This window comes from Canis aureus, chromosome 2 (genome assembly GCF_053574225.1).
Source record: "Canis aureus isolate CA01 chromosome 2, VMU_Caureus_v.1.0, whole genome shotgun sequence".
NCBI classification, from domain to species: Eukaryota; Metazoa; Chordata; class Mammalia; order Carnivora; family Canidae; genus Canis; species Canis aureus.
The window spans coordinates 3,955,613-3,967,633 of NC_135612.1; the positions used below are offsets into that span (position 1 = coordinate 3,955,613).

At 33.6% G+C, this 12,021-nt stretch overlaps 1 protein-coding gene across 1 annotated transcript in view; it reads left to right on the forward strand.

The window, feature by feature from the left end:
• The window catches only part of FBXL17 (F-box and leucine rich repeat protein 17), a 496,367-nt gene that overhangs the window by 49,141 nt on the left and 435,205 nt on the right, over positions 1-12,021 (forward strand). Inside the window, exon 4 of the mRNA XM_077861966.1 lies at positions 4,038-4,169. Within this exon, the coding sequence (XP_077718092.1) occupies positions 4,038-4,169 (132 nt within the window). The remainder of the gene's footprint in view (positions 1-4,037; positions 4,170-12,021) is intronic.

A 12,021-nucleotide genomic window follows, 5' to 3' on the forward strand; every position in this document is an offset into this window, starting at 1 on the left:
CAAATGTAGAAGGGATGCTTGTTTGGGGCAGTTTGTTTCCAGGAGGAAAAAGGATAATTATTAAACACAAACTAATCCGTGTAGAGACAAGGAATTAGACTAATTGAACTTTCTTCAGAAGAAGGAAGCATTTACCTTCCAAGCCCATCTATATTTTCTTGATTTATCCATTTTAGACGACCTAGGCTGATTCCTTACTATGGAAGATGAGAATTTAGCTTAGTTATCCTTCCCTGTCTCCTATTCTCTCATCCTCCCAACATAATTCTTTAATAATTTTGATTAAGTATTTGGTATTTACATTTTACAATTTTGTACCTACTTTTTTCTCTATAAAATTTTGTTATTGAAATTAATAGATGTCTTTTCATCTCCTTTAGTTTACTTATTTTTAATGGTCTCCACACAAATGGAACTAAAAGCTTTTCCACAATTGCATTAATATATCAAGATATGTAGATACTTAAATATATCTTCTTAGAGCAGCTTTTCCCAGGATAGTCTGAAGGCTCCATTTTGGACTTTTTGTATACCCAGTGTTCTTGCATTAATGGTCATCTGAGTATCTTAACCATTATCATTATCCTTAAGGTTTTCCTGATCATGTAGCTGTATTAGATATCCTATTACCTAGATGTCAAATCTTCTTTTTCTTGGTATATTCTTGTCTTGTAGAGCACAGATTCTGATAAAGAATGTATGGGAGGTAAATCTTTTGAGAACTTGCATGTCTGAAAACATCTCTCTTCTATCCTTACACTTAATTCATAGGTGAATCCTGACTATAGGATTCTAGGTTTGAAGTACTTTTGCCATCAGGGAAATACAAATCAAAACCTTCAGAATTTGATGGCATTGCTTTGTTGCTTTCTTTCAGTGTTATCATTAAGAAGTTTGATGGCTTTTTAATCCTAATCCTTTGTACGAAATGTTTGTGTCTTGAAGTCTGTAGAATCTTTTTTTAAATACTCTTTAATTCTGACATTTTCTGTTGATTTGCCTTGCCATGGGTCTGTTTTTGTCCTTTGTGCTGGATATGTGAGTGAGCCCTTTCAGTTCATACCCTTTCATCCTGGGATCCCTGGGTGGCGCAGCGGTTTGGCGCCTGCCTTTGGCCCGGGGCACGATCCTGGAGACCCGGGATCGAATCCCACGTCGGGCTCCCGGTGCATGGAGCCTGCTTCTCCCTCTGCCTGTGTCTATGCCTCTCTCTCTCTCTCTGTGACTATCATAAATAAATAAAAAAAAATAAAAAAAAAATAAAAAATACCCTTTCATCCTGAAACATTTTATAGATTTATTTATTTGAATTTTTTCATTTTCACCTTATAAACTTTCACATCATCCCCATATTTTTAGCAGTATGCTCTTGCTGTCAGCTATGCATGGTGTAGCCTAGTCCAGAAACTCTGTGTTTTACTCATCCCAGTGAACTCCAGTCTTTTGCTCTTGTGGAGAATGGGCTTTGCAGTGATGGGGAGGTGATCTGAGTGGTTAACTACTTCTTAAATAGACTATAAAGAACCTTGGTGTTTTTAATACTAACCTCACCCTCAATGCCCAACCTGTGTGAGCCTATGAGGAGTTTTGTAATTATTATCAAGTTGTTTTTCTACTTTCCCCACTATTGGTTTTGAAGTCAGCATTTTTAGGTCTATGTAACATGCTGTTGTATATTTGTTCTAGAAATATATGTGCCTCTTTTATGCATTATAAGATCTGGTAGTGGATCTAATGAATATAATGAATACTGATGAACAAAAATGGTATTTCATGATGTCTGCAACAGCAGTAATATAAAATTATCTTTGATATCTTGTTCAAAGTCACATGTACTGTTAAACTATTGTGATTTTTTTCTTACGTTAATTAGTGAAGCAATTAATATGAAAATAAAAATGTACTCCCTTTTTCTTATCTGCTTTTGTGGCATCCCTGCAGTCTAACTGTGGACCTAATTCAGAATTCCTGAATTAACTGGAACATGGTGATGTGAGACCATAATCATGATTTCCTGTATTTTGTTCATTTTTCAAAGAGGCTTCTTTACATCATGTAACTAAGATCAGCCATTTTTTTCCCTCACACTTATTTAAATTTATTTTTTATTGGTGTTCAATTTGCCAACATATAGAATAACACCCAGTGCTCATCCCATCAAGTGCCCCCCTCAGTGCCTGTCACCCAGTCACCCCCACCGCCCCACCCACCTCTCTTTCTACCACCCCTAGTTTGTTTCCAGAGTTAGGAGTCTCTCATGTTCTAAGATCAGTCTTCATTCAACAAATATTTCCTGAGTATCAGCTAAGTTAAGCATAAGACACTGAGCTCCAGGGGTAGTTATTAGGCAAACTTCTTTCTTCATAGAGTTTACATCTCTAGTGGAATATATAATTGGTTATAGTGTGGCTGAGATGAAAATAACATAGTATAACTGTATCAGCACTCCTGGAAAAATAACTGAATTCACATATCATTACTTTACTTGAAAGAGAGCTTGAAAATTTTAATTACTAAAGTAACATTTATTTTTAAAAAGATCTGAGAAGATTGGTAGAAAAAAAAAAACATGCTACACTAATCACAAAGCACCGTTAACACTATGATGTAATTTCAGTCTCTTTTGTATACACACATGCACATATATATATATTTAAATATGTATAATTTGCTTACAAAAATTGGTTTATATTATAAAAACTTTTATAAAATTTTCATTTTTGTCAAGTGTTTACTTCAGTTTTAATGGCTGTATTATATTCAATTTTCTGAAAACACTGCAAGTTGTATCTTTAGGTTTTCTATATTTTAATATTAAAAAATCCCTTTTGCTAATTTCTTATAGCTTATAGACTTTCATTTATTTCCAACAGTTTATTATGAAAACATTTATGGAAAAATTGAATGAATTCTACAGTGAACACCTATATACCCACTACCTAGGTTATATAACTAACATCTTTATTTCTTTTTAAATTTTAATTGCAATCACTTAACATACAGGATTATATTAGTTTCAGGTGTACAATATAATAAGTCAACAGTTCCATACATTACCCTGTCCTTATCATAACAAGTGCACTCCTTAAACTCTCTCCCATCCCTCCACCCTATAATTAACATTTTATTTTATTTTATTTTATTTTTTTATAATTAACATTTTAATATGTTTACTTTATCACGTAATCTATCCAATTATCTATCCCTCTGTAGTTAATTTTTTGGTAAAGCTGAGTCATATTTTTTCATTTATGCTCGGTAGACCTCCAGGAAGATTTTTAGTACTAATTTACACACTTACCAGTGGTATATTTTTAGGACACATTGAATCCTTTCTGACACTGAGTCTTATTTAATGTAATTCTTAAAATAATTTTGGTATACAGGTTTTGATATACAGGTTTCTACTAAATAAGTTTTATATTTTATCTCTAAAGTGATCCTATTCATATGTAATACTTATGAAATAGCATTCATTTGTAATTTGCTTTGACCGTCTAATCTCCACTGTAGTTTTTGAAAAGAAATGTATGTAATTTGTTCTTTGTGATACTTAGTGGTTTTAATGGGAACATTGTACCTGTTCAGTTACTATTTAAGGTACAGTTGGGATTTCATTAATCAGAAGTGGAAGTAGAATCTAATCATGAAATATTTTTTCACTCCTTAGACCTTTGCCTCACTTCTTGGACCTTTGTTTTATTCCTTGGAACTGAGCCCCACCAGTGTAACAATATAACTGATTCAAGAGAAATAAAAATGTGAATTTAAGGCAAACGTTAAAGAATCTAGGCACTTTGGGTAGGCATATAGTATGAGATAGTTGGAGCAAGGAAGTAATTCGAAGATGATACAGCTTACACAATTTCATTTTAAGTTATAGATTGCCTCCATTCTGTTTTGTTTTGTTTTAAAAGTAGTTCATAAGCAATTATATAACTTTGGCATGGCTATTTAAAAATATTTATGAAAATCCCACTAGAAATATGTTATTTTTGTTATTTTTCTGAGCATTCAGCCAATCTCTTTGTTTACAGCTGGGATCAAAGTGCAGAGAACTCAAAGATATTCATTTCGGCCAGTGTTACAAGATCTCAGATGAAGGCATGATCGTCATAGCTAAGGGCTGTCTGAAATTACAAAGAATATACATGCAGGAAAACAAATTAGTAAGTACATTTTGTTTCTAACTTTTGATTTCCTTATAACTTAGCTTATAAATTTTTATCTGGTTATTTTGGCGTTTTAGAGGCAAATACTACTTAAATCAAGAATCCCCTCAAAGCAGTGATTTTTAAATTGATCCTGTAACTCTCTATGTGCTTTCATGTGGTACTTGCATGTTAAAAATTCCTCATTAGGATGTGTTAACATGTTTTTGTCTAAGTTCTGACAGTGAACTAACTCAGGTAAATTGGAAAAAAATTATATTTAGTTGCTAGACATAGGTATGTGGTGGTGGTTCTCTCTGATTCCCTAGGGACCGTAATACTTCTAGGTAGTTAGAACTTTTTACTCTTCAGGAAGATGTACACATGTGAAATACAGTCTTTTACTTGGTAGGGTGAAAAATGGGATTTAGTAAACTGAGGCAGATAATTCTGGTAGTTATATAGATTTTATACTTTAAGAACATACATATATAAGTCGTTCACATTTAATGTATCATTTATATTTAAAACCATTTAATTTTCTTTTATTCACATGCCATAAGATACACGGTTTTAAAGGGTTTTAAAGTGGTTTTTATATAGTCACAAAGTTGTGCAATCATCATCACTAATTCTAGAGCAAGTTCCTTACCCCCGAAGGAACTCTGTGCTCATTCATTGTTGCTCTGCACCCCACTTCTTCCAGCTCCTGGAACCTGATAATCTGCTTTCTGTCTCTGTGGATTTGCCTGTTTGAGGCATTTCCTACCAACAGAATCACATAGTATGTGGTATTTTGTGTCTGGCTTCTTTCACTTAGCATAATGTTCAAGATTCATTCATGTAGTAGCATGTATCAGAGCTTCAATCTTTTAAATGGTTAAGTAATACTCCAGATCTTTTAAATTTTGATGATAGGTGCATAGTACAAGTTAACAGAAAAAGTTGTCATTTGGGAGGTACTAGTAGATTTCTCAATGTTCAGAAGTAGTGTACTTTAAAATGTAGACAAGATGGTGCTGAATATGTTGCATATTTACAAAAGAGACCTGCTATTTAATTGTATTCCCTAAATAAAGAGGTCTTTTTGTTGTCCCTTGGAATTAGTTTACAAAATTTGATAAGTATATCTCATAAATTAACGAGTTTTAAAAAGTCTCTAGAAGTGTCAACACTTCAAATGAGATAGTGGTATTTATTTATTTAAAAGCAACAGAGTGAGAGAGAGCAAAGGTGAGAAAGGGAGAGAATTTTTTTTTAAAGATTTTCTTTATTTATTCATGAGAGACTCAGAGAGAGAGAGAGAGAGAGAGAGAGAGAGAGGGAGAGAGAGAGGGAAGCAGAGACACAGGCAGAGGGAGAAGCAGGCTCCATACAGGGAGCCCGATGTGGGACTCGATCCTGGGTCTCTAGGATCAGGCTCTGGGCTGAAGGCACTAAACCACTGAGCCATCCGGGTTGCGGGAGAGAATATTAAGCAGAGCTTGATCTCTCAACCCTGAGATCATGATCTGAGCCAGAACCAAGGGTCTGACGCTTAGCTGACTGAACCATCCAGGCACACTGAGATAATGCCATTTCAAAAGAAGATTCCAGTTAGAAAAAGCAAAACACTATGAATTAAAAGTAAATGCTTTTATTACTATATTGAATTCTATTTGCCTCCAGTAAATTCGGTTTTCTTCTGAAATTATATAGTAAAAATCCTTCACATTTCTCTTTAATACAAATTTAATAATTTCTCTTAAAACAGTATGATCTTGTAAAATGAATAAGATCTGGGTCGGAATGAGTTTTTATTTTATTATTTTATTTTTATTTTTTAAATATTTTATTTATTTATTCATGAGAGACAGAGAGAGAGCAAGAGGCAGAGACACAGGCAGAGACACAGGCTGAGGGAGAAGCAGGCTCCATGCAGGGAGCCCGATGCGGGACTCGATCCTGGGACTCCAGGGTCAGGCCCTGGGCCAAAGGCAGGTGCTAAACCACTGAGCCACCCAGGGATCCCCGGAATGAGTTTTTAAAACCTGGTTATTCACTCAGTTGTATTGTGATTCTTTTTTTTTTTTTTTTTTTTTTATGATAGTCACAGAGAGAGAAAGAGAGAGAGGCAGAGACATAGGCAGAGGGAGAAGCAGGCTCCATGCACCGGAAGCCCGATGTGGGATTCGATCCCGGGTCTCCAGGATCGCGCCCTGGGCCAAAGGCAGGCGCCAAACCGCTGCGCCACCCAGGGATCCCTGTATTGTGATTCTGGGGGAAGTTACTTATTAAGCTCTCTGAACTTTCTCTACAGACAAGGTTATACTTGCTTTTTTTGCAGGATGTAGATCTGAGGATTAAATAATGTAATGTCCTTAAATTGTGTAATACAAACTCTAATCTATTGTAGGCACTAAAAAACTAGTAATTTTTATGAAATTCTGTCTGTATTTGTTGTCTTTTAGTTTCCTTTTTATACTCAAGATAAATTGAAGGATGGTAAACCCAACTTAAAATTTTTATATTCTTCACATAATAGGAATAATTGTTGAGTGGTTAATATTTGTTTTCTTGTTGAGTAAACATGGAGAAGCATTTTCTTGACACATTAAAATTTTTAGTAGTTTCTCAAAAGGATTAACTGTATGTTTTGAAGATTATAATTATGTTCGTATTTGTTTTTATCTAGTATTGTGGTCCATTAAAAAGATGTTATATACTTAAATGCTAAAGGAATCAGTTTTGTATGTAGTATTACTCAGTAAACATGTGATTTCATTGGAAAATTGAAGTAGTTTTGCTAAATCTTAAAGTTCTTTCCGTTCAATACAGTTCCTTCCATTTAAGGTCCTAGAAAGGGAAACTTAGAATCATTTGAGCTCATTGCACTGGGCAATATTGATAACTGTCCTCCCATTGGAGCTTTGCTTTGTAGTTTTAGAATTTATGAAATGAGAAATAATTGAATTCTTTAAGTAGTTTAGATATTTTCACTCTGAGGACTGTTTTTATTGGTCCTTTAACAACAAATATTTTATATGGGATGAGTAGAAATAATAGCAGTCTGGTTAAAGGCAAGTAGTATTTTATATTTATACAGAATGTATTTAGAATATTATACTGCACATGTAATTATAGACAGGAAATATCACTAAATATTAATAAATATGACAGTTTTTTTTAAGTTAACTAATAGAGATATTTCGGAAAATGCTGTGTGTGAGAGGATGGCAACAGAATTTGGTTTGTGCAGATATCAGTCACTATTGAATCTTCTCAAGAGTTTTAGAGCTTTGTTGTGTAGTCTAAAAATAATCATAGTGTTTCTTTAAAAGTGTAAACTTTGCTGACTTAAAATATCAAATTATTTTTATGTATAAGCAGAAATAGAGTATACATATTTTTCATATTCTGTCTTGGCCTTTAGATGGCAGCATTGTCTTTGTATATTTTGGTGACAGCTTTTGTGTCCTTGATTTAACTAGAAAGATATAATGCTTGTACGTAATTTCTGTAGGTATTAGGGTTTATCTTAAATTTTTGTCCTTTAGGTGGTTTTAGTGGGAAAATTTCTTAAAACAATTTGAAATATTAGTTGCATCTGGAATGTTATAAACTTGCTATTTTATACAAAGTAGAAAGATACTTGAATATTCTTTTTTGCAACACTGATTTACACTAAGATAAACTTTAAGGGAAGGATTCCTGTGTTTGTCAGAGGGGGAAGTTTTATTCAGCTGGAAAGTGAGAACAATGAGTTTACATTTTAAGACTCAGTGAGTTGTGGTGAAGTAAAGAATTGAGAGCTTACATGTAGAATCTTCCTCGACAGAGAATGGATTTCTGTTTTAGTCATTTTTGAGTGAGACAAGTGCCATGCTCCTATATGATGTATTTTGTATTTGCTGAAAAACTGTTGTATAGATTTTAGAAATAGATTTGAAGAATGCAACTATGGTGAGCTTCCAACATATTGTCTACAGCTAGCTATGTTTCTAATTCTGGTGATAGCTTTTTTTTTTTTTTCTTTTTTTTTCTTTTTTTTTTTTTTGGTGATAGCTTTTATATCACTTCTGTGCAGTACTGGCTACAAAGTTTTTTTGTTTTGCTTTTTTAAAAGATTTTATTTATTTACTAATGACAGACACAGAGAGAGAGGCAGAGACACAGGCAGAGGGAGAAGCAGGCTCCCTGCGGGGAGCCCGATAGGGGACTTGATCCACCGACCCTGGGATCATGACCTGAACCAAAGGCAGATGCTCCAACACTGAGCCACCCAGGTGTCCCTACAAAGTTTTTTTAAAGTTCTATTTAGTTTGTGTTTACAGTTATTGGTGATCTAGACACCTCTTTAAGTATATTCTCTCTGCTTCTTTATTCTTCTTGCTCTAGATTCTGCTTCTTTACTAAAATTTGGACACAGAAGCTCTTTGGGCAGCTTCTTATTCAGTTGCAATGGGATCAGTTGGATTATCTCTCAATTATTATACAACTTGACATTTTGAAGTACTAGGATTTTGTAATTTATTTAAAAAATAACTTCTGTGTTGGTCAGTATATTTTATTTAGATCTGTATATGTTCTGTTTATTTAGTCATTTTTTTTACACCTTCTGTATAGCTTTGGGTTATGAACTAGTATAGGTTTCTGAATTACCAAGAAAGTAGTAATGTATTATGTATATGGTTATACACATAACGTATTGCGAATAGATTTTAGAAAGTTTTAGGGAAGTGATAAATATTTCTTGATTTAAACTTGATGTCTTGAAAATTAATTGTGAATTTTAAGTTTTTCAATCTCCTGATGAATTGTTATTTTTTTAGTTTTATAATTACATGACATCTCATAGAGTTCATTGGCTGCTGGCATGACAATTTTTATGATGTTGTTTTTTATTATTTTTTTGGAGGCTTACATATATGAAGTGGATCCAAATTCACCTCTTCAGGCCTCCTTATAGGGCGGAAGCATTTTAAGGAGTGATTGATGGAAATGCCCTATTTGAGATGAACTAAATTCAGTTCATACCAATGTTTCTTACTCATGTAACTTGGGTTTTTTTTTTTTTTTTTGGTTGGTTTTCTTAATTTTTGTACCTTCATTTCCTTGTTTGCAGAAGGGATATAATACTACTTCAAACATGTTCTTACAAGCATCAGACTAAAAGAGATTTGGAGGTAAAGAACCAAATGTGTATTATGGTCCCCATATAGAAAGTCTTCAATATAGGTTACTTTACTTCATTTTCCTTCCAGAGTTTACTTTCTGGAGTCCAGTTTGAATTGGGCTGTCATTGACTAATATCACCTACTGTATTTTGATTTCACCCTTGAGCTATTCACAGTTTAATTCCTCTTTGCTGCTTGGTGTGATTTGAGGTTGTTGCAGCAGCTACGAAAATACACTGGTAACCATGTTATCATCAACAGGGGTGTAGAAGGTAAACATTTGCGTCAGAGTTTAAATAGCAGTAGCTAATTCAACATTACATTAAGGCTTGTGTTTCTTCACTCTTTTGCTTTTCAACCTAGAGTTAATATATTACGGGATTAGTACCCTCTCTTCCTCTCAATTCCCCCACTATATTTCTTCATTTCTTACATCTTATTTCTCAAACACTCCTTGTGAAGTGAGTTTATTTGTAATCCCAGACTTAAATAATTTACATTTGTGAGGGATTCCTTTTCTCTATACTCATGTCAACTTCCAAATCTCCTGGAGTAGATACTTGCCTTCATTGTCCTTTGCCCTCTTTTTTTTTTTCTCTTTTAGAGAGGGAGAGAAGTGGAGGAGGGGCAAAGGGAGAGAAGGAGAGAGAGAATCTTAAGTAGACTCTATGCCCAGCGTAGAGCCCGATGTGGGGCTTGATCGTACACCTCCGAGATCATGACCTGAGCTGAAATCAGGAGTTGGATGCTTAACCGACTGAGCCACCCAGGCATTCCCGCTTACCCCTCTTAGTGGATGAGGCATTTACTTACACCCAGAGTAGTAGTTTCCAGTAAACACTGGTGCTTGAATGTGGCACTCTAAAGAAGGTGACCTAAAGATATAGAGCTTTATTTTACTATTGAATGTTATGTATCAGGATTTTGCTGTCATTTGTTGATATTTAAAAATATTTAATAATTACTCTTTATTGAATATTTATAATATGCTAGGCAATATGCAGTTTTACATATTTAATCCTCAAAACCACCATATGAAACAGTCTATTCTATTTTACAGATGAGGAAATTGAGACTTAGAGAGTTTAAGTAATAACAAATAAGTGTCAAAGTCAGGATTGTAACCTGTTACAATTTGTAACCCAAATTTCTGTCCTCAAGCTATTCCATGAAATCACAGATGGTGCTAATGTATTTGCCTTTTAACCAGGCAGTAATTTCCAAAAGACATTGCCCCCTTTAAAACACTTACTGACAGGTGCTGTGAGACATCAAAGGAAGAAGTTAATTATTAGCATGAGCAGAGGATCTTTTTGCTAGGATGATAACCAATTTCAGAGGAGGTACCAGTGAAGACATATTGAAATCTTTTCCAGGAAAATTAGTAAAATTATCAAAGGAAAACGGTCTTAAAAATGTGCTTAATATTCATCTTAAACCTATATGAGTATGAACATAACTAACTTTAATAGTAGAATTATACTCTATGCAAAATATTTTACTTTGTAAAAGCATAGTATTTTATATTTTTTGTGAAATTTGGATTTAGAAGCTAAATACCATTTCATTTTTGTCCAGCAGATTTAAAAGAAATTTGAATGAATCAATGAACTGATAACTTACTACTCTGTGCCTTAATATTGTTTCAGATATTCATTCGGTTCATTTAATATTTGAATACCTAGCATTTACCAGGCTCTATGAGAAGTCTTGAGAAATCAAGATATACTGCTAAAGGGAGGAGATCCTTGTCTAGTTATAAAAGTGCTACGGAAATGCCAATTACAAAAGTAGTTACTTATATTAGAGATAAGAGAAGAATCAGGAAATCATGTAAATAGTACATGACATATGAATTTGGTTTTGAGTGATATATAGTGATATGATTATGATGCAGGTGAACATTTTTTTGGGTGATTCCAATTGTCAGAAAGCAACACTTAGACAAGGATTGGGAAAATATATAGAATGTTTAACATGTGGGCACTAAAGTAAGATTAATTTTATATGCTGGGTAGTTGGGGGAAGTGTTCATATTTGGGTCTATAAAGGAAGGTAGGCATCAGTATAAGACTTGAGTGTCATGCTAAGGCATTTGTATGTCTCTAGGTAATGGGGATTTGAGCACATGTGAAATGTGATCAAATTTTGGAGTCTTGTATTTTTTTTTAATTTTGAGAACTTAAGTAATAAAATCTATATGCCCATTATGTACACATGACAGTTGTTTAACATTTTATTAAATTTGCTTCTTTTTGAACTTAGAGCAAATAACCTTTAAATCTCTATCATCTTGCTCCCCATGTCATTCCCACTCTTTCCTAGAAATAACTACTCTGATGACCTAAAATGCCTTAAAAATTAAAAAGAAAACTTTAACATACATAATGGATACCATGAACAATATAGTATTGTTTAGTTTGTAGTTATACATAGTTTATATCTGATGCCAGATTGTTTAAATATTGGTTTTTACAAAGTATTTATCAGCCTATAATTTACATTTTTACTTTTAAGGTGTTTTGACATCTAACCATAATGAACATATAATTTGTTCGTTGTAACTGTTAGTGTTCTATATAGGTATATATCTCTTCTTTATTCATTCCTTACTTACTGAAAGACATTTGTATTTTTTCCAGTGTTGTTTATTAGAGACAGTGTTGCAGGAAAATCCTTGTGTAAGTCCCCTGTGCTTATCTGTAAGAATTTCT